Source organism: Salmo salar, chromosome ssa29 (genome assembly GCF_905237065.1).
Source record: "Salmo salar chromosome ssa29, Ssal_v3.1, whole genome shotgun sequence".
Taxonomy (NCBI): domain Eukaryota; kingdom Metazoa; phylum Chordata; class Actinopteri; order Salmoniformes; family Salmonidae; genus Salmo; species Salmo salar.
Genome location: NC_059470.1, coordinates 31,697,412 through 31,720,916, shown reverse-complemented (window position 1 = coordinate 31,720,916; position 23,505 = coordinate 31,697,412). Strand labels below are relative to the sequence as shown.

General features: G+C 47.1%; 1 protein-coding gene across 2 annotated transcripts; it reads right to left on the bottom strand.

The window, feature by feature from the left end:
• Positions 1 to 1,877: 1,877 nt before the first annotated feature.
• Positions 1,878 to 23,059, bottom strand: chodl (chondrolectin). 2 transcript variants are annotated; one of them, XM_014181730.2, is made up of 8 exons: positions 22,605 to 23,059; positions 7,703 to 7,878; positions 7,217 to 7,458; positions 6,599 to 6,756; positions 5,728 to 5,778; positions 5,526 to 5,612; positions 5,317 to 5,413; positions 1,878 to 2,209 (listed from the first exon to the last, which is right to left on the bottom strand). In XM_014181730.2, the coding sequence occupies exons 1-8, from the start codon at positions 22,702 to 22,704 to the stop codon at positions 2,128 to 2,130; spliced, it is 993 nt and encodes a 330-aa protein (XP_014037205.1). In that variant the 5' UTR covers positions 22,705 to 23,059; the 3' UTR covers positions 1,878 to 2,127. The 2 variants fall into 2 exon arrangements, with proteins under 2 accessions (XP_014037205.1, XP_014037206.1); XM_014181731.2 differs by lacking the exon at positions 5,317 to 5,413.
• Between the last annotated feature and the right edge of the window lie 446 nt (positions 23,060 to 23,505).

Here is a 23,505-nt window from a genome sequence, read left to right as displayed (position 1 = left end):
GGTTCCCCCCTCGCACCACACTTAATTACTGATACTTAATGACTTTCTTATGTTTGGGACAAATTAGTGTAACACACACACGCTTGTGCACACGCACATTAGTGTACACACACAGTAGCATGCTCACACACACACACACATACATACACACACACACATTGGTAACATAACTCCATGGCAACAGCAGCACGAGGAAAAGGCACCACTGTAGTGTTGATATCAGAGCGGTACAGGAGTGCCAAATTATCCATTACCAAGTTTCATTTTGTTTTCTATAACACATTAGCAGGAAGACAGGACGGGGGGTGGAGAGAGGGAGAGGGGAGGAGGGGTGTAGAGGAGGAAAGGGGAGGAGGGGTGGAGAGGAGGACTGGACGGGGGGGGATGGGGGGTGGAGAGGAGGACAGGACAGGGGGGAGGAGGGGTGGATTTGAGGATGGGGTGGAGGAGAGGGGAGGAGGGGTGGAGAGGAGGAGAGGAGGACGGGGAGGAGAGGGGGAGGAGGGGTGGAGAGGAGGACAGGGGTGGGGAGGAGGGGTGGAGAGAAGGAGAGGGGGGTGGAGAGGAGGATGGGGTGGAGAGGAGAGGGGTGGAGAGGAGAATGGGGGTGGAGAGGAGAATGGGGGGGTGGAAAGGAGGACGGAGGGGTGGAGAGGAGGACAGGACAGGGGGGAGGAGGGGTGGAGAGGAGGATGGGGGTGGAGGAGAGGATAGGGGAGGAGGGGTGGAGAGGAGGAGAGGGGGTGGAGAGGAGGACAGGACAGGAAGGGTAGAGAGGAGGACATGAAGGGGGGTGGAGAGGAGAGGAGAGGGGTGGAGAGGAGGAGAGGGGGGTGGAGAGGAGGACAGGACAGGAAGGGTAGAGAGGAGGACATGAAGGGGGTGGAGAGGAGAGGGGTGGAGAGGAGGACAGGAGGGGTGGAGAGGAGAAAGGGGGGGTGGAGAGGAGGACAGGAGGGGTGGAGAGGAGAATGGAGGGGTGGAGAGGAGAATGGGGTGTGGAGTGGAGGACAGGAGGGGTGGAGAGGAGGACAGGAGGGGTGGAGAGGAGAATGGGGGGGTGGAGAGGAGGACAGGGGGGTGGAGAGGAGGACAGGAGGGGTGGAGAGGAGGACAGGAGGGGTGGAGAGGAGAATGGGGGGGTGGAGAGGAGGACAGGAGGGGTGGAGAGGAGAATGGGGGGTGGAGAGGAGGACAGGAGGGGTGGAGAGGAGAATGGGGGGGTGGAGAGGAGGACAGGAGGGGTGGAGAGGAGGACAGGAGGGGTGGAGGGGAGAATGGGGGGGTGGAGAGGAGGACAAGAGGGGTGGAGAGGACAGGAGTGGTGGAGAGGAGAAAGTTGGGTGGAGAGGAGGACAGGAGGGGTGGAGAGGAGAATGGAGGGGTGGAGAGGAGAATGGGGTGTGGAGTGAAGGACAGAAGGGGTGGAGAGGAGGACAGGAGGGGTGGAGAGGAGAATGGGGGGTGGAGAGGAGGACAGGAGGGGTGGAGAGGAGGACAGGAGGGGTGGAGAGGAGAATGGGGGGTGGAGAGGAGGACAGGAGGGGTGGAGAGGAGAATGGGGGGGTGGAGAGGAGGACAGGAGGGGTGGAGAGGAGAATGGGGGGGTGGAGAGGAGGACAGGAGGGGTGGAGAGGAGGACAGGAGGGGTGGAGAGGAGAATGGGGGGGTGGAGAGGAGAATGGGGGGGTGGAGAGGAGGACAAGAGGGGTGGAGAGGACAGGAGGGGTGGAGAGGAGAATGGAGGGGTGGAGAGGAGGACAGGAGGGGTGGAGAGGAGGACAGGACAGGGGGGTGGAGGGGAGGAGTGGTGGAGAGGAGGATGGAGTGGAGGGGAGGGGAGGAGAGGAGGGGTAGAGAGGAGAGGAGAGGAGAGGAGAGGAGAGGAGAGGAGAGGAGAGGAGAGGTAGAGAGGAGAGGAGAGGGAAAAATAAATAAGGAGAAACTAAATAGAGTGGTGGAGACATGAACAAACTGGACAAAGGACATGTAGAAGACGAGAGCTGGTCATTGGTTGAGGTGAATGGTTAGAGGTATTTGGAACAGGGGATAGTATCAGAGGAGAGGCTTTATCATTCTGTTGGTTCTGGTCATTCTGAGGATCTTGTTTGTGATGTCACCTGCCGTTCATACTTCCATGCTGTCCGTCTTAGGGGTCTTGGAGATCCAGAGTGTTGATTGGTTAACGCTGGTTTTGGTCCCCGGTTTGCTTTAGTAAATGAAAAACATTTATAAAAAGGTTAAGAGAAACAATAGCAGTGTGTGTGTACGTAAAACACAACATCTGTTGCTCACACAAACACTTCAGTACCAGCCATACCCAGTAATAAAACTCGGTCCTTGACTCTCATAACTCTTCATTGCTCATATTGCCTCAGGTCATGTTTTTCGTGTCGTAAAAACACAAGTGTCACCAGTTGTAAAGGAGGGACTTGTAAGCGTTCGGGGCCAATCTAAATTACCCAGATGGCTTTGGGATTGTTCCAGGAAGAGTTTTACAGTGGTGGACGGGAGTCAGAGGCATGATTAACTGGTCTCTGTCAGGAGATCCACCCCCCTCTCGGAAATATGTTAAAACCACATCACTGAGACGGGACAGAGATACTAAACTGGATCAATTAAACCACATCACTCAGACGGGACAGAGATACTAAACTGGATCAATTAAACCACATCACTCAGACGGGACAGAGATACTAAACTGGATCAATTAAACCACATCACTGAGACGGGACAGAGATACTAAACTGGATCAATTAAACCACATCACTGAGACGGGACAGAGATACTAAACTGGATCAATTAAACCACATCACTCAGACGGGACAGAGATACTAAACTGGATCAATTAAACCACATCACTCAGACGGGACAGAGATACTAAACTGGATCAATTAAACCACATCACTCAGACGGGACAGAGATACTAAACTGGATCAATTAAACCACATCACTCAGACGGGACAGAGATACTAAACTGGATCAATTAAACCACATCACTCAGACGGGACAGAGATACTAAACTGGATCAATTAAACCACATCACTGAGACGGGACAGAGATACTAAACTGGATCAATTAAACCACATCACTCAGACGGGACAGAGATACTAAACTGGATCAATTAAACCACGTCACTGAGACGGGACAGAGATACTAAACTGGATCAATTAAACCACATCACTCAGACGGGACAGAGATACTAAACTGGATCAATTAAACCACATCACTCAGACGGGACAGAGATACTAAACTGGATCAATTAAACCACATCACTGAGACGGGACAGAGATACTAAACTGGATCAATTAAACCACATCACTCAGACGGGACAGAGATACTAAACTGGATCAATTAAACCACATCACTCAGACGGGACAGAGATACTAAACTGGATCAATTAAACCACGTCACTGAGACGGGACAGAGATACTAAACTGGATCAATTAAACCACATCACTCAGACGGGACAGAGATACTAAACTGGATCAATTAAACCACATCACTCAGACGGGACAGAGATACTAAACTGGATCAATTAAACCACGTCACTCAGACGGGACAGAGATATTAAACTGGATCAATTAAACCACATCACTGAGACGGGACAGAGATACATAAAGCTGACTAGGTAGTAGCTGGCCATAGCAGAATGAAGAGAGTTGGGAGGGTGCTGTAGTGTATGTCCATGCATCCCAATCTCCAGCACAATAAAGCTGTCCTCTATCATGCCAGGTAACTGGCTGAAAAGTGGTGGATCTGGCCCAGATTTTAGACAGACTCATAAAAACCAGAAAGGTTAGCCTCATAAAGAGTGTGTGTGTGTGTGTGTGTGTGTGTGTGTGTGTGTGTGTGTGTGTGTGGAGCTGTACTTTGGTTATTGTTGGGATACTTTTGAGGGGTCCAGCTATCGACCCAGAAATCACAGACTGTATCTGTTGCCAGGGTAACACACCACCTACACACACTCACAATAATAAGTAATGACAGCAGGCCGTGCCAGTGGTTATGCTAAATCACTCTTTGCTAACAAGGCGTCCCTGTGTTATCCCAGTGATTATGACTGAGTAAGCACTGTTCTTACCAAACACTTACAGCCCTGACCCATCCATCACAACATAGGATGAACGGGGAGGGTTGGACCCATCCATCACAACATAGGATGAACGGGGAGGGTTGGACCCATCCATCACAACATAGGATGAACGGGGAGGGTTGGACCCATCCATCACAACATAGGATGAACGGGGAGGGTTGGACCCATCCATCACAACATAGGATGAACGGGGAGGGTTGGACCCATCCATCACAACATAGGATGAACAGGGAGGGTTGGACCCATCCATCACAACATAGGATGAACGGGGAGGGTTGGACCCATCCATCACAACATAGGATGAACGGGGAGGGTTGGACCCATCCATCACAACATAGGATGAACGGGGAGGGCTGGACCCATCCATCACAACATAGGATGAACGGGGAGGGTTGGACCCATCCATCACAACATAGGATGAACGGGGAGGGTTGGACCCATCCATCACAACATAGGATGAACGGGGAGGGTTGGACCCATCCATCACAACATAGGATGAACGGGGAGGGCTGGACCCATCCATCACAACATAGGATGAACGGGGAGGGTTGGACCCATCCATCACAACATACGGACGGGGGGTTGGACCAATGATGGCATAACGGGTGGACTGGCGGCCATCGCAAGTTTATCCATACTGTAGCAAAGCAGGAAGTAAAACATCTGCTAAAATATGTGCTGTGGTTGTTGACATGATAAAAAATACATTCCTCTGCATGAGCCCCATCACTTTGATCAATGAACATTCTACATTACCATGGAAATGTTTGCATTACAATACCAGGCAGCCATTGCGTATGTACCCATGGGTTTACCAGTCACATTCTATTCATTACATTTCTGTGTGTGCTGCTGCTGCATTGTGGGGGGTGTTACCTGGACAACCAAAGACTCCATGTCTTGTTTCCTCAAGGATGAAGTTTTATCACGTTATTATTAAGAGTCCATGTTACGGCCGAAACGGCCTCAACCTCAACATCTGTTCGTTCCCAAAATATTTTTATGACGGTCTTCGTCCATAACCATTTGGTTAAACGGTTTATATGGGAATTGTGCAAGCCTTAGCTGTATGAGAATCACAGAGTGCTAAATCAGTTGGATGGGTATCAGTAATGCAGTACTGATTTAACTGGGTGGACTTGGTGTGTTCAGCTGTGTCGTAACGTAGGGAGATGTTGTTTTTGAGGTTGCGGTGGTTGCGGTGGTGTGCCGTGTCTCACCTCTTGCTGAACATCTGGAAACAGCAAGTCCCAGAAGCCACCAGGATGAGCAGCAGCAGAGGGATGGTGGGGATGATCACATAGACCAGAAACATCCCTGCAGAAGGAGGGCAGAGACGGCCCCTCAGACAGACAGGCTATTACATCAATTTACCTGTCTCACCCTCTGGAGTTCTGCCATACACCTGTCTCACCTCCACTTGTCTCACCTGGTCCGGCTATGACTACGAGTGGGGCGCCATCCTCCTCACTGGTACCAGCCTGTTTGACCTCTATTGTCTGTGCCACCGTCACATCTGGAACAGACAGATAGACACTAGATCAAGTAGGGATATACTACAGCAAACCGAGTCAGATCTCCAGGAGAGGGGCTGCTGTTGCCAGGCTATGCCCCATTATGTGTTCCCTCACCTGGGTCACGAGCTCCAGGCCTGTCCCCCTGCTCCTTCACCAGATGGCTCTCTGGATCAAGATCAGAATCCCCCCCAAAAAATGGATTTAACAAAACTGATATGCATTTCTATTAGTGTAATGTTGTAGCAGGCTAAAGAACAACAACAGAAACAGCTCTTAGAGGCAGACAGAAAGAACACTCCACAAAACACAACTCATCTGCCGTGACGTTGGCGTACCCGTGTGATGCTGTGTAGTCGTACCTGTGTGATGCTGTGTAGTCGTACCCGTGTGATGCTGTGTAGTCGTACCTGTGTGATGCTGTGTAGTCGTACCCGTGTGATGCTGTGACAGTTGTACCCGTGTGATGCTGTGTAGTCGTACCCGTGTGATGCTGTGTAGTCATACCCGTGTGATGCTGTGTAGTCGTACCTGTGTGATGCTGTGACAGTTGTACCCGTGTGATGCTGTGTAGTCGTACCCGTGTGATGCTGTGTAGTCGTACCCGTGTGATGCTGCGTAGTCGTACCTGTGTGATGCTGTGTAGTCGTACCCGTGTGATGCTGTGTAGTCGTACCTGTGTGATGCTGTGTAGTCGTACCCGTGTGATGCTGTGTAGTTGTACCTGTGTGATGCTGTGTAGTCATACCCGTGTGATGCTGTGTAGTCGTACCTGTGTGATGCTGTGTAGTCGTACCTGTGTGATGCTGTGTAGTCGTACCTGTGTGATGCTGTGTAGTCATACCCGTGTGATGCTGTGTAGTCGTACCTGTGTGATGCTGTGTAGTCGTACCTGTGTGATGCTGTGTAGTCGTACCTGTGTGATGCTGTGTAGTCATACCCGTGTGATGCTGTGTAGTCGTACCCGTGTGATGCTGTGTAGTCGTACCTGGTTCGTACTTGCAGATGAAGTTGTGCTTCATGTTGCACCTGTCGTCGTTCCACTGGTACATGTAGGCCCCCCCCAGGCCGTGGAGAGCTGTGGGCTGGTGGTACATCACTACACACGCCTCCCCTCCGCACGACGGCTCGTCAAAATACCACTTCCTGACATACACACACGTAAAGACCTTCACACACATGCCTACAGCCACATAAGGGTTTGTCAAAGTCTCAGTTCCTTTCACACACACACATTTTTTTAATTTAACCTTTATTTAACTAGGCAAGTCAGTTAAGAATAAATTATTTTTTACAATGACGGCCTACCCCGGCCAATGCTGGGCCAATTGTGCACCCCCCTATGGGACCCCCAATCCCGGCCAGATGTGATACAGCCTGGAATCGAACCAGGGACTGTAATGAGGCAGTGCCTTGGACCACTGAGCCACTCAGGAGCCCATGAAATAGTAGTTTCCTGACCGGGAATCGAACCCAGGCCGCGGCAGTGAATCCTAACCACTAGACACATATACGCACGCACGCACGCACGCACGCACGCACGCACACACACACACACACACACACACACACACACACACACACACACACACACACACACACACACCTGAACTGTGACACACTCCCATCAGTCCAGCGGTAGAGGTCGGGACAGGAGGCGAAGTGATCTTGTTCCTGTGTGTTCTCTCCATCTGTCCTTGTCAGCCCGATCCAGAAATCACCGTCTGCTATTCCTCCGTTACCGGTACCTGCTCCTACCCCTGTTCCTGTCCCCGCTCCAACCCCTGTTCCTGTCCCCGCTCCTACCCCTGTTCCTGTCCCCGCTCCTGTTGAGGAGGTCCGAAGCTCCTGTAACAAATAATATATATATTGTATGTGTATTATACTGCAATTACATATAATATATATATTACAATGTTCATAATTGAATTACTTTGAGGAGGTGTTTTTGGTGTCGTTTGTACTGTCACACACACACACACACACACACACACACACACACACACACACACACACACACACACACACACACACACACACACACACACACACACACACACACACACACACACACACACACACACACACAGACCTGTAGCAGGTGCTCTATGTGTCTCTGCTCAGCAGCATTCTCTATGCTCAGCAGGGACCCGCCGTCCATCTCACATGCCTGTCTGGCCTCCCAGAATGCAACGCGGCTGGTCATGTCCCGGAAGTAGGCCATCTTGTAGCACGGATGCTCCGCCCCTCCCTGACACACCGTCTGACCTGAGGCGAGAAGGAGATCATCTATTGATTGATTGATTGATTGATTGTAAATAGACGATTTAACAGATGGATTGATAAATTATTCAATAGACAATTCTGTCAAATCTATCTGTGGCAGTTGTATGCAATAATCTCTCGTGGACAGACTACGTAACATAAATTGTAGTAATTTATGTGAGATTTTTGGTTCTAGGTTACCAAGATTAGTATGCCAGTAAAATAACCAGTGGCATCAAGCACTGGTTCCACAACCATTTCAAAATCCTCTTTCTCCCTCTACTGTTCCTGTGGCCCTGGCTGTGGGTTTGTTTACATCCATCTATCTGACAAACCATCCATCAACCAATCAGTGATCAGTAAATTCACCAGACTACTGTATCTACACCCCGATCAGCCCCTCCTCCAGTCAATACATCCATCAACCAGCCAACAAATCACCCAACCCACCTGTCAATCAAACATTTAACAAATCAATCAACCCACCTATCAACTCATCAATCAATCAATCAGTTAATATCAGTGAATAGTATACATCAGGAGAATGACACCTCAGTGAATCTGTTCATCTTATGAAGTGGCCATTGTTTTAATCGAATGCAAACATCTCCACTGTGCTTATCAGTCGTACACCACCCTAACACACACAACCCATCGACCCCCACTCACGATTAATGACTCTTGACTTCCAGCCAAAACAATGTGGTCATCGCATTCCCATCCTCTCAGTCCGTAGAATTTACAGTCTGACTTACCCAGAGCGGTCAATAACCTGTGTCAATCAGGACGTGCCTCCAGCTGACAGGAAGTAGTATAGCAGGGCTGCCAATCACACTGTAGGCCCCGTTCCAGAACAGCCTCGTTACGCCTCACAAACACACATCTACTGATGTGACACTTACAGGAAGCAGTGAGCACATACAAATAACTACTGTTCCCTGAAGGAGGGAACGAGGTATAACACTATGGGTAGTCAACGACCAATCATATACACGTGAAGAACACGCCCAACGGGCCAATGAATGCAGAGCCTGCCCTCAGATGCACCGCCTTACTGGTTATAATACCAGGGCTCGCATTCATTTCCTCAGAAGATACCAAACCAGGAAGTCCACGGCAGCCCAAGCACACACACGTCCACCGGCTTTAAAATGGGCTTATAGAAGCCACATCTTTCACTAATACTTGCCTGAACTGTCAGAGCCACATATAGGGAACCTGCTGCAACATGGTTAAATGCACTGACACACAGTCACTGCAGCCCAAGACCATAGTCCCCACGGTTCCAAGAACAATACTCACCTTGTGAGACTGAAATCTCAGAACTCAAAAAAAGAACCCGCAATTCCAAAACAGCAGCACACATGTTGTGACTTGGTAAAGCGCAAACATGCGCTGTATAGCGTCAACCAGAGTCTATGAACCACAGCAGCCAGAGATTCAAACTCACAGGGAACCTGCAGTAACCTGTAAACGGTGTACTCACAGGGAACCTGCAGTAACCTGTAAACGGTGTACTCACAGGGAACCTGCAGTAACCTGTAAACGGTGTAGTCACAGGGAACCTGCAGTAACCTGTAAACGGTGTACTCACAGGGAACCTGCAGTAACCTGTAAACGGTGTACTCACAGGGAACCTGCAGTAACCTGTAAACGGTGTACTCACAGGGAACCTGCAGTAACCTGTAAACGGTGTACTCACGTGCTGACAAGGCAGCCCAAGGCTCAATCCCACAGGGAACTATGTTAACCCTGATAAATGTGCACTCCGCAGGCTGCCGCCCATCAAGGCATCCCAAGGCTCAATCTCACAGGGGAATTGTTGTAACTCAAAACGCTGCCTAACATCGACCATGGCGTCCCAAGTCCATAGATCCTACCGGTTACAAAAAGGCTCACACAGAGAGCCAAGGAGTCTGGAACTGCAAGTCCAAGTCCAAGGAAGTCCAAAACAACATGGCATCTGCTGTGACTTGATCATGAATATTTGTGCACCGCCTCATCGAAAGAAACCACGGCAGTCCAAAGTCTCAATAAATGCCCCTAACCCGGATAAATGCGTAACCTGCACGCCGCCAGAAATCCCCTCCCAGACCCAGCCATAGGAACACTATGAGCCACACTGTGATTTCAGCCTTTCAGGGGACAAACCCACAGATTTCACATCAAACTCTCCTGGGTGCCTAGTGCAATAGATCCTGATGATACTGAACTCTCCGCCATGCCAGCACGCGAGTACACCGTTTACAGGTTACTGCAGGTTCCCTGTGCCAGCAGTATACCACTCTGCATCCTACCGCTGGCTTGCTTCTGAAGCTAGGCAGGGCTGGTCCTGGTCGGTCCTTGGACGGGAGACCAGATGCTGCTGGAAGTGGTGTTGGAGGGCCAATAGGAGGCACTCTTTCCTCTGGTCGAAAAAAATATCCCAATGCCCCAGGGCAGTGATTGGGGACTTTGCCCTGTGTAGGGTGCTGTCTTTCGGATGGGATGTTAAACGGTGTCCTGACTCTCTGTGGTCACTAAAGATCCCATGGCACTTATCGTAAGAGTAGGGATGTTAACCCTGGTGTCCTGGTTAAATTCCCAATCTGACCCTCATGGCCACCTAATGATCCCCAGTTTACAATTGGCTCATTCATCCTCCTCCTCCCTGTAACTATTCCACACGTTGTTGGTGAGAATGTGATCTCAATCAATTTACCTGGTAAAATAAATAACAATCTCTTGGAACCAAGGTAGTCTGGGCCAACAGGGAACTCCCAGAATCAACAGCAGACCCTTTCCAAGGAGGCCTGGATTTGAAAGACAGTCAAGTGATGCTTCATGGTAGACATCAAAGGTGTGCTATTGTAGAGGAGTTCCATGATGCTGCCCAGCGTGATATCCGTGGCAGAGACATGAACCTGCCGGCGCTATCTCATCCATCTCTTTCTTCAAGAAAATTCCCAGAACCAGTCAGAGACATCCTTTCTAGAATGTGGTTCCCGAATACCTTCAGGGAAGCAGAGAACCCAGCCAGAACGCCATTGCCCCTCTCTCCCAAATGTTTTTTTATTCCATTTTGTTTAAGAGAGGGCCTTCAGTAACCCCAACCTTCCTAAGAAGTCAACATACAAGAGAGTCTGACTTCAGCCCGGTGACACCGGCCACACCAACTGGTCTGAGCCAAGGCAGTCTGAGAGTGTTTCCACCCCCAGGCAAACAGGACAGCATTTGTGAGTATCTTTAATTTTCAATGTGAAACAACATGCCTTAGGACAGGGGTTCCCAAACTGTTTCACTCAGGCCCCACTTCCAGCATTGGACCCCCGTGCCCTCCCCCCGCCAACGGGAGGTGCGCCCCACAGTTTGGGAACTACTACCCTAGGGCACGGTCGGAGGTTCAAATCCATCTGGTTAGCCTTTTTGAACGGACTCTTACCACCACCATCTTACTCAAGTAAGGAAGCACTGGCTACACAAGCAGAGTAGAGAGAAGATAGCGACATAAAAACTGACTCCAAGACCCAAAACTCACAACATCTAGTACTCTCTACCCACTAACAGACACCTTAGTCGGAGCCGGATCTCGTAGCCGTCGTGTGTTTGAAAAGTTTGTCAATTGTCTGACACATTTTCCTTCAGGCAAGCTGAAGAACGGTACTGAATTGAGGAAATGGATGCGAGCCCTCCTATTATAACCAGGAAGGCGGGGCTCCCGAGGGCGGGCTCTGCATTCATTGGCCCATTGGGCATTTTTTTTCTTCCAGTTTACTTCAGGTGAATATGATAAGTTGTTGACTCCCTATAGTATGTTATACCGTGTGACCGACTGAAAGGGAACACGCTTTCACAAGCTTTTGTTAGACCCTTTTACAGACACACACAAACAATCACACGCATGTATACCAATCTCCAGCACAATAAAGCTGTCCTCTATCATGCCAGGTAAATGGGTGAAAAGTGGTAGATCTGGCCCAGATTTTAGACGGACTCATAAAAATCAGAAAGATCAGCCTCATAAGGAGAGTGTGTGTGTGTGTGTGTGTGTGTGTGTGTGTGTGTGTGTGTGTGTGTGTGTGTGTGTGTGTGTGTGTGTGTGTGTGTGTGTGTGTGTATCAGTGCATAATACCAGTGATTAATACAGAGCCAGTTAATTGGCCTAATGATAACAATAGCAGTGTGGCCAGGAGGTACTTTAAATGATTGGCTGCCTGGTCTAGATCTAATCTGCACTATCATCACTTAGGAACCCAGTAATGAACCGGGGTGTACAGACAACCAACGCACCAGTCAGCATTTTCACCTCCTTTCTCTCTTTCTTCCTCTCTTTGTTGATTCACTCCCTCCATCATCCTGCCTCTTCTTTATCTCTCTTTATCTCTCTCTCTCGCTCTCAAATCAAATGCTCATTTTAATTATCACATGCGTCGAATACAACCTTACCGTGAAATGCTTACTTACTTGCCCTTAACCAACAATGCAATTTTAAGTTAAGAAAAGATTTACTAAATAAACTAAAGTTAAAAAAAATAAAGCGAATGAAATAGCAATAACGAGGCTATTTACAGTGGGTACTGGTACCGAGTCAATGTGCGAGAGTACAGGTTAATCGGGGTAATTGAGGTAATATGTACATGTAGATATGGGTAAAGTGACTATGCATAGGTAATAAACTGAAAAAAAGGGTGTCAATTCAAATAGTCCGGGTAGTCATTTGATTAACTGTTCAGAAGTCTTATGGGTTGGGGGTAGAAGCTGTTAAGGAGCCTTTTGGTCCTAGACTTGGTGCTCCGGTACCACTTGCCGTGTGGTAGCAAAGAGAACAGTCTAAGACTGGAGTCTTTGACAATTTTTAGGGCCTTCCTCTGACCCTGGATGGCAGGAAGCTTGGCCCCAGTGATGTACTGGGTCATACACTACCCTCTGTAGCGCCTTAAGGTCAGATGCCGAGCAGTTGCCATACCAGGCAGTGATGCAACCAGTCAGGATGTGCTTGATGGTGCAGCTGTAGAACTTTTTGAGGATCTGAGGACCCATGACAAATCTTTTCAGTCTCCTGATGGGTAATAGGCATTGTCGTGCCCTCTTCACGACTGTCTTGGTGTGTTTGGACCATGATAGATTGTTGGTGATGTGGACACCAAGGAACTTGAAGCTCTCAATCTGCTCCACTGTAGCCCCATCGATGAGAATGAGGGTGTGCTCGGTCCTCTTTTTCCTAAAGTTCACAATCATCTCCTTTGTCTTGATCACGTTGAGGGAGAGGTTGTTGTCCTGGCACCCCAGTGCCAGGTCTCTGACCTCCTCCCTATAAGCTGTCTCATCTTTGTCGGTGACCAGGCCTACCACTGTTGTGTCCTCAGCAAACTTAATGATGGTGCTGGAGTCGTGCTTGGCCACGCAGTCGTAAGTGAACAGGGAATACAGGAATGGACACCCCTGAGGTGCCCCCGTGTTGAGGATCAGCGTGGCATATGTGTTGTTTTTTTCCTTTTGTCCAGGTGGGAAAATCCATTGAGGAGTGCAATAGAGATTGCGGCATCTGTGGATCTGTTGGGGCGGTTTGCGAATTGGAGTGGGTCTAAAGTTTTTGGGATGATGGTGTTGATGTGAGCAATGACCAGCCTTTCAAAGCACTTCATGGCTACAGACGTGATTGCTATGGGTCAGTAGTCAGTTAGGCAGGTTAACCTTGGCATTCTTGATCACAGGGACTATGGTGGTCTGCATGAAACATGTAGGTATTACAGACTCGGTCAGGGACAGGTTGAAAATGTCAGTGAAGACACTTGCCAGTTGGTCAGCACATGCTCTGAGTACACGTCCTGGTAATCTGACTGGCCCTGCGGCCTTGTGAATGTTGACCTGTTGAAAGTCTTACTCGCATCGGCAATGGAGAGTGTGATCACACAGTCGTCCGGAACAGCTGGTGCTCTCATGCATGCTTCAGTGTTGCTAGCCTCGAAGCGCGCATAGAAGGAATTTAGCTCATCTGGAAGGCTCGTGTCACTGGGCAGCTTGCGGCTGGACTTCCCTTTGTAGTCCGTAATAGTTTGCAAGCCCTGCCACATCCGACGAGCATTAAAGCTGGTGTAGTAGGATTCGATCTTAGTCCTGTATTTACGTTTTGCCTGTTTGACGGTTCGTCCAAGGGCATAACAGGATTTCTATATGGATTAGTGTCCCTCTCCTTGAAAGAAGCAGCTCTACCCTTTAGCTCAGTGTGGATGTTGCCTGTAATCCATGGCTTCTGGTTGAGGCATGTAGGGACGTCACTGTGGGGATGACGTCATCGATGCACTTATTGATGAAAACAGTGACTGTGGTCTATCTCACTGAATCCCAGAATATATTCCAGTCTGTGCTAGCAAAACAGTGCGGTAGCTTAACATCTGCATCATTTGACCACTTCCGTATTGAGCGAGTCACAGGTACTTCCTGCTTTAGTTTTTGCCTTTAAGCAGGAATCAGGAGGATAGAATTATGGGCAGATTTGCCAAATGGAGAATGAGGGAGAGCTTTGTACGAGACTCTGTGTGTGGAGTAAAGGTGGTCTAGAGTTGTTTTCCTCTGGTTGCACAATTGACATGCTGATAGAAATTAGGTAAAACGGATTTAAGTTTTCCTGCATTAAAGTCCCCGGCCACTAGGTTCGCCGCCTCTGGGTGAGTATTTTCTTGTTTGCTTATGGCCTAACACAGCACATTGTGTGCGGTCTTAGTGCCAGCATCGGTATGTTGTGGTTAATAGACAGCTACAAAAAATATTGATGAAAACTCTCTTCATAAATAGTGTGGTCTACAGCAGTGGTTCCCAAACTTTTTATAGTCCCGTGCCCCTTCAAACATTCAACCTCTAGCTGCGTACCCCCTCTAGCACCAGGGTCAGTGCACTCTCAAATGTTGATTTTTGACATCATTGTAAGCCTGCCACACACACACACACTATACGATACATTTATTAAACATAAGACTGAGTGTGAGTTTGTCGCGATCCAGCTTGTGGGAAGTGACAAAGTGCTCTTATAGGACCAGGGCACCAAATAATAATGTAATAATAATCAATCATTTTGCTCTTTGCTTAGCCATCTTACGTACGAAACCTTATTTGTTCATCAAAAATTGTGAATAACTCACCACGGGTTAATGAGAAGGGTGTGCTTGAAAGGATGCACATAACTCTGCAATGTTGGGTTGTATTGGAGAGAGTCTCAGTCTTTTTCCACACACAGTCTGTGCCTGTATTAGTTTTCATGCTAGTGAGGGCCGAGAATCCATTCTCACATAGGTATGTGGTTGCAAAGGGCATCAGTGTCTTAACAGTGCGACTTGCCAAGGCAGGATACTCTGAGCTCAGCCCAATCCAGAAATATGGCAATGGCTTCTGATTAAAATCAAAATTTCACTGCTTGTTGCAATTTCTATGAGGCTCTCTTGTTCAGATATCGGTGGACTAGAGGCAGAGCATGAAAGGGATAATGAATCCAGTTGTTTGTGTCATCCGTTTCGGGAAAGTACCAGCGTAATTGCGCACCAAACTCACTCAGGTGCATCGCTATATCACATTTGACATTGTCCGTAAGGCTGAGTTCATTTGCACACAAAAAATCATAAAATGATGGGAAGACCTGTGTTAATGCAGACAGAGAAGAGCTCTAACTTCTTAATCATAGACTCAATTTTGGCTCGCACATTGAATATAGTTAAGGAGAGTCCCTGTAATCCTACATTCAGAACATTCAGGCGAGAAAAAACATCACCCAGATTGGCCAGTCGTGTGAGAAACTTGTCATCATGCAAGCGTTCAGACAAGTGAAAATTATGGTCAGTAAAGAAAACTTCAAGCTCGTCTCTCAATTTAAAATAACATGTCAATACTTTTCCCCTTGATACCAGCGCACTTCTGTATGTTGTAAAAGCGTTACATGGTCGCTGCCCATATCATTGCATTATGCAGAAAATACACGAGAGTTCAGGGGCAATACCACTCCACGCGCATTACCACTCCACTATGTCTCCCTGTCATGGCTTTTGCGCCATCAGTACTGATACCAACACATCTTGGACTGTTATTTATATATTTTTTAATGTGAATCACATTTTTGTGTGGTGTACCCCCCCAGTACCCAGTTTAGGAATACCTAGTCTACAGCATATCATAAGGTACTCTACCTGAGGCGAGCTGAACGGATCGACACAGGAGTAGAGAAGCATGTACCGGGAGTGAAGGTTTAATAACTGACGGACACAAAACAGAACAAGAACAGCGTCTGAACAGGAACACGTAACAACAATTATTGCGGACACAGGGAACACCACCGAGGAACAGACAGATATACAGGGGGAAATCAACCATGTGAAGGATTCCAGGTGAGTCCAATGAGCGCTGCTGAGGTTAATATGATGACAGGTGCATGTAAAGACGGGTACATGTAAAGACGGGCGCCCATCGAGCACCAGGGAGGGGGAGCGGGAGCAGGCGTTGGGGGTACCCCCTAATCTAGGGGCGCCCCCTGGCATCCCACCTGGGCGAACCGGACAGGTCGGCCGAGGCGTGACAGCCTGACGATCCCGATGCGGCGTAGAAGCCTCATGGGCCAGCTGAAGCACGACGTGGGATGGGAACCTCCGGAGCCAACCGGGGCAAGGAAACCTCTCGAGTCAGCTAGGGCATGACAGCCCGACGAACTAGCTGAGGCACCCCTGGTTCCATCGGCGTCGGAATCCAAGCCCGACGTCACCAATAAAACAAAATAACTCATGGGCCAGCTGAGGCATTCGAGCCCAATGAGCCGGCTGAAGCATGACATGGGATGAGAACCTGCTGAGCCAACTGAGGAAATGAAACCTCTTGAGCCACCTAGAGCATGACATCCAGACGAGCCAACTTAGGCACCCCGGGTTCCATCGGCGGCGGCCCCCGGGTCCGACGTCACCAACAAAACAAGACCCTAAAAACCTCCCTGATGCTTCTTGTAATGGTGTCCGCATTCTGGAAGGATCGACACAGGAGATGAGAAGCAGGTACCGGGAGGGAAGGTTTAATAACTGACGGACACAAAACAGAACAGGAACAGAGTCTGAACAGCAACACGTAACAACAATTATTGCGGACACAGGGAACACCACCGAGGAACAGACAGATATACAGGGGGCAATCAACCACGTGAAGGATTCCAGGTGAGTCCAATGAGCGCTGCTGAGGTTAATATGATGACAGGTGCATGTAAAGACGGGTAGCCTGGCGCCTTCAAGCGCCAGGGAGGGGGAGCAGGCGTGACATGAGCAAAACCTTGGGACTTCTTTGATATTAGATTTCACGCACCAGCTGTTATTAACAAATAGACGCAGACCACCATCCCTCGTCTTACCAGACGTAGCTGTTCTGTATTGCCGATGCATGGAAGACCCAGCCAACTGTATATTATATGTCGTCATTCAGCCACGACTCTGTGAAAGTATTGAATGTCCCAATGGGATAATCTCAAACAGACATCATCTAGTTTATTCTCCAATGATTGCACGTTGACCAATAGCACGGGTGGTAGAGGCAGGTTACCCACTCGCCAACGAATTCTCACAAGGCACCCGGATCTGCGGCCCCTGTATCTCCTCATCTCCTCTTCATGTGAATGATGTGATCTGTGGCCCCTGTATCTCCTCATCTCCTCTTCATGTGAATGATGTGATCTGCGGCCCCTGTATCTCCTCATCTCCTCTTCATAATGATGTGATTTGAGCCTGGTTCGGGAGCAACAGTATGTCCTTCGCTTCAGACTCATTAAATAAAAAATCTTGGTCCAGTTCCAGGTGAGTAATCGCTGTGCTGATATCCAATAGTTATTTTCGGTCATGAGAGACAGTGGCAGAAACATGTACAAAATAAGTTACAAACAACATGAAAAAACCGCCCCACAAAATAGCACAATTGGTTAGGAGCCCGTGAAACAGCAGCCATCCCCTCTGGCGCCATTCTTCTTCCTGTTTGGATATCTCAAAATTCTTCTTCTCAACCGAAATCGTCATCATCTTTTCTATCTGCCTTTCTTCTTCTCTTCCCCCCCTCTCTCTCTCTCTCTTGCGCTCCTTCATTCATTCCTTCTCTCTATCCTGCCTCTGCTGCTCTGATTCCTCAAATCCCATTTTTGATCTATTATTCTCTCTTTTTCCCTCAAACTCTCTCTCTCTCTTTCTCTCTGTCTGTCTCTCTCTCTCTCTCTCTCTCTCTCTCCTTCTTTTCTCTAAATGCCTAATTTGCTCTTCCTTCCCCCTTATTCACCTCTTCCTTAGTTTCTCTCCTTCATTACTTCCCCTCACCACCCCTTTTCATCCTCTGAGAATATCAATCCCCCTCTCTCACTTATTCTCTATCTGTCTATCTCACTGATTCTCTGTCTGTCTGACTCACTGATTATCTGTCTGTCTCTCTCACTGATTCTCTGTCTGTCTCTCTCACTGATTCTCTGTCTGTCTGACTCACTGATTCTCTGTCTGTCTGACTCACTGATTATCTGTCTGTCTCTCTCACTGATTCTCTGTCTGTCTCGCTCACTGATTCTCTGTCTGTCTCTCTCACTGATTATCTGTCTGTCTCTCTCACTGATTCTCTGTCTGTCTCGCTCACTGATTCTCTGTCTGTCTGACTCACTGATTATCTGTCTGTCTCTCTCACTGATTCTCTGTCTGTCTCGCTCACTGATTCTCTGTCTGTCTCTCTCACTGATTATCTGTCTGTCTCTCTCACTGATTCTCTGTCTGTCTGACTCACTGATTATCTGTCTGTCTATCTCAATGATTCTGTCTCTCTCACTGATTATCTGTCTGTCTCTCTCACTGATTCTCTATCTGTCTGTCTCTCTCAATGATCATCAATCCCCCTCTCTCACCGATTCTCTGCAGGGCCGGTGCAAGAAGGAATCAGTTGGACGGGCATTTGATTTCCTTAAGGGGGCCCATTTTTTTCATGGGACCTCCTATGTGTTCAAGCACTTGGGTTTTAGAGTAAAGACGTATAATTTAACTGTAAAAATGTATTACCTTTTAATGTGGTATGAACACAACCAGTCATGATGTTTTCATCTGATTGTCAAAAAAGGAGGAAATCTTCACACGTTCATCCAAAATAATCCCAGCATCCGAACAGTGCACTGTGCACCCGCCAACTCTCCTTTCATTCCAGTGGTGTAGTGCTATTTTATTAGGTGAGGGAGCGCAATTTAGGATCTTTTATTATGTGATCATTTCTCAATAAATGTAGCCTATTGAATATCATTGTAGAATAGGCCTATGCATAAAATGCATCCTTCAATTGTACTGTTTGCCTATACCCAGACATACAGTACCACCACGGGAACAGGTTCTGTTTTTAATACCCTCAAACACCAAGTCAGGCATACCTACTTTCAATGATAATTCACCATTTACCGGTGATAACTGCCTGTGAATGCCAATCACTCGATCTCAATCAGTTTCATGGGAATATGCATTTAGATTTTCTTTAATGACTGTTTTGTGAGTGCATTAGAGCACTGGAATTGTTTTTGACTATTCAGCGTACTCAGTCTTGGAACATTAGTCCCCTGTCCCACTGATTCTCTGTCTGTCTCTTTCAGTATTTCTTTCCCCTCTGTGTCACGTGCAGTTTATTTAGTCTAAATCACACAGAAGGGAAATGTTGCACGTAGGGCATATCTCTTAGTCATTCCAGACTGACGACAGTAGGACTTTGAGAGATAGGTGTTAGCAAGACTACATATCTCACCCTAATGAAATATAATATCAGACTCTCTCTCTCTCGCTCTGTAACAGATTTGAAAACAAACATGTTAAGTCAGCAGTCTGCCCTATGACACTGACAGCACTGACACATGTAGAACAGCAGTCTGCCCTATGACACTGACAGCACTGACACATGTAGAACAGCAGTCTGCTGTAAGTTATGTACTGTATTTAAAAAATGTAGAGTCCCAGAGGGAAGGAACAATAAATAGACTTTACACTCAATCTTTACAACCCCAATAACCACCAGGCAGTAAATCCGATAAGGATATTTCCCTGGTAAACAAACTCTTAACAGGTTCACACACATTCATAACAAGCACGAAGGCAAGCATATGCACACACAACTCAGAATCTGTAACAGTACACTTTAAAAACAAATATGTGTGAGTTGGAACCAAATAATGTTATTGAGAGCGATGCCATAATGGAACCATTTTAGGATCTCTGAGCAACTATACATAGTTCTTTGAAGAGCCATACAAAAAAAGCCCCCCAGGACTGGAATTTAATAGCTCTGCTGTAGGGTTTTAAGCCTTATTTGACTGGTTTGATAGTGCCAGAGACATACTTGTTACATTCATTCATTTACAGTCCTGTGGCCTTCACCAAATTAGATCTTAAGTGAATATGTTGTCATTCAAATTAAATTCTTTACGACAATACATACTTCATAAGGCCTTTTTTTGAGGGCCTAGTTGTACCCTAATACAGTGGCCTGAAACTCATAGTTTACAGGCAGACCCCCAATGTCTTGTCTGAAGTGTGAAGTCACGAGCTCTGCTGATTGGGTACTGTGTATCAACCTAGCGGTGCCAAAAGTCCTGGTCTGCACCAGAAAGCCTATGTAAATTACAATAGCCAGAACAGCCCCCCCAAAATTTAGACTGCCGTTTTGCGCTCTAGAATGTGTTTATGATCAAGTTCGATCCCCACCAGTGAACTATTTTAAAGTTCGCTACAAGTCCAGATATTTAATTCAATTGTGATTCATTCTGACTACTATATTTGCCGTCACACAGGACCACGTACGGTACTGACACAGACCAAACACAGGCTGGCAAGCAGTGACACTTTCACCATGACCCTTAGCGATGTTTTGGTGCCATTCAGCCCCATTCAGCACTATGGCGCGCTTCAAATGCACCATCAGGAGTTTTGCATAGGAATATGTGGATGACATCAGCACTATCTCTGTCTACTGGTTGTAATTTCTATGTTTACAGGTCACATCAGGCCTGCAAGACACATTTTAATTCACACGCAATCTACATTCAAAATGAATGCCAGGGTTAGGAAGATTAAGGTATGAGAGAACCTTATGTAATGAATACTCAGGGAGAAAAAGGTGTAGATTCACGCGCAGACCGCGGCCAGATGTCTATTAAGCCTACACAGAAGGCAGGAATCGTGGTCGCAGGCAGGCAATGGTCAAACACATGCAGGCAGTCAAAACAAACAATACCTCACAGCCATACAAACAGAAAGAACTGAACTAAACAGGGAGCTGATGAGACCAGGTGAGAAACAAACACAGGTGAAATCAATTAACAAAAATGAAAGACAGGGCTATGTTCCAGAACACAAAGTAACAGGGCTATGTTCCAGAACACAAAGTAACAGGGCTATGTTCCAGAACACAAAGTAACAGGGCTATGTTCCAGAACACAAAGTAACAGGGCTATGTTCCAGAACACAAAGTAACAGGGCTATGTTCCAGAACACAAAGTAACAGGGCTATGTTCCAGAACACAAAGTATCAGGGCTATGTTCCAGAACACAAAGTAACAGGGCTATGTTCCAGAACACAAAGTAACAGGGCTATGTTCCAGAACACAAATTAACAGCGCTATGTTCCAGAACACAAAGTAACAGGGCTATGTTCCAGAACACAAAGTAACAGGGCTATGTTCCAGAACACAAAGTAACAGGGCTATGTTCCAGAACACAAAGTAACAGGGCTATGTTCCAGAACACAAAGTAACAGGGCTAAGTTCCAGAACACAAAGTAACAAGGCTATGTTCCAGAACACAAAGTAACAGGGCTATGTTCCAGAACACAAAGTAACAGGGCTATGTTCCAGAACACAAAGTAACAGGGCTATGTTCCAGAACACAAAGTAACAGGGCTATGTTCCAGAACACAAAGAAACAGGGCTATGTTCCAGAACACAAAGTAACAGGGCTATGTTCCAGAACACAAAGTAACAGGGCTATGTTCCAGAACACAAAGTAACAGGGCTATGTTCCAGAACACAAAGTAACAGGGCTATGTTCCAGAACACAAAGTAACAGGGCTATGTTCCAGAACACAAAGTAACAGGGCTATGTTCCAGAACACAAAGCAAAAGAACACAAGGTTGACTAAGAAAAGAAAAGCAGAACCTTATACCTTAAACATCTAAACTGGAACAACCATTTTAGTAAAGGGTGCAACAAATCCAAGTAGATTGGAATAGTTTAGAAAAATGTACGTTATTTATATTTGAGTAGCATTCGATTAATTAATCAATCAAATAATGTACATGCAAAAACATAGATATTGAAATAAACAATTCGAAAAACAAACCTGCAATAAAGCATAACAGCAAATTTGCATCAATAACAGTTTTACAAGTAATTACATTTTTTACAGGAATAATGCAAGGATTGGAAAACATGGTTCCATATGGACAAAACGTTATACTGGCTCAGATAGCCTAACCTATTGTGTGACCAATCTTAACTCCCAAATTCACACATTTCCATCTAAATATGATGATGATGATGAGCTATAGACAGACCTATAACTTTAGCAGAGTCACAAATGGTTACATTTCACTGGTAGTTTACGCTTGAGATTATTGTTTCTTTCATGTGAATGATCAATAAATTGTTCTTTGATTCTTTTGATTTTGAGGATATCTTATTGTCTTCTAATACTTATTGTGTTTTTGTACGAACTTGATAAAAGTTATCATCACAACTTACCACTGACAATTCGTGCGCTATGGCCGCTTGAGGCCATGACCATCACTCCCCATAGGACTGTCATGATATTCTGCTCTGCGCGCGTCATCGAGGATTCCATACTTGACAGAGAAAAAGCCAGGGGTTTGAAATCAAACTGTTCTTGTAAAACACGATGCTTCTTCCCTCACATCAGAGTTCCCCGTTCTACTGGTTCGACTGGCAGTTTGTTGACTGCAACTCAGCTCTCAATCTCCGGTTTCTGCTGTTGTCATGGTTTCCCCCGATATTTCGGGATTTCAGTGAGCAAGATGCTGTAATCAGGATTTGGACCTGCTTCCTTGCGCGCTGGAGAACAGAAATAGTGTTCGAAGAACGGGGGCTCGCGCATTCAGCCCAGCAGAGAGATTGAAGGAGTGAAAGTGAGACCCACACCAGCGCCTATTGATCCCCTCCCTTTCTTTCTCCTCTCTGGACTGGTGGGGTCCCTCTGCAGCTGATCGACCAGGCGGGGCCACAGCTGTCACCTCGCACCCCCACCCCCACTGACAACCAAAATATAGGCAACATTTGAGAGAGAGAGAGAGAGAGAGAGAGAGAGAGAGAGAGAGAGAGAGAGAGAGAGAGAGAGAGAGAGAGAGAGAGAGAGAGCAACCAGTGAAGAACAAACACCGTTGTTATTACAACCCATGTTTATTTATTTTCCATTTTGTAACTTAACTATTTACACATCGTTACAACACTGTATATAGACATAATATGACATTGCTTAAGTACATTACTGCTTAAGTATATTATCTGTCTTGGCCTGGGGTCACCTCGGCAGTATCCTCCTGGGACTTAAACCCACGCCCCCCCTCCTTACCAGACAATTAACCTGTCAGATGACCTGGCAAAGCCCATCAAGATGGATGGAAGCGAT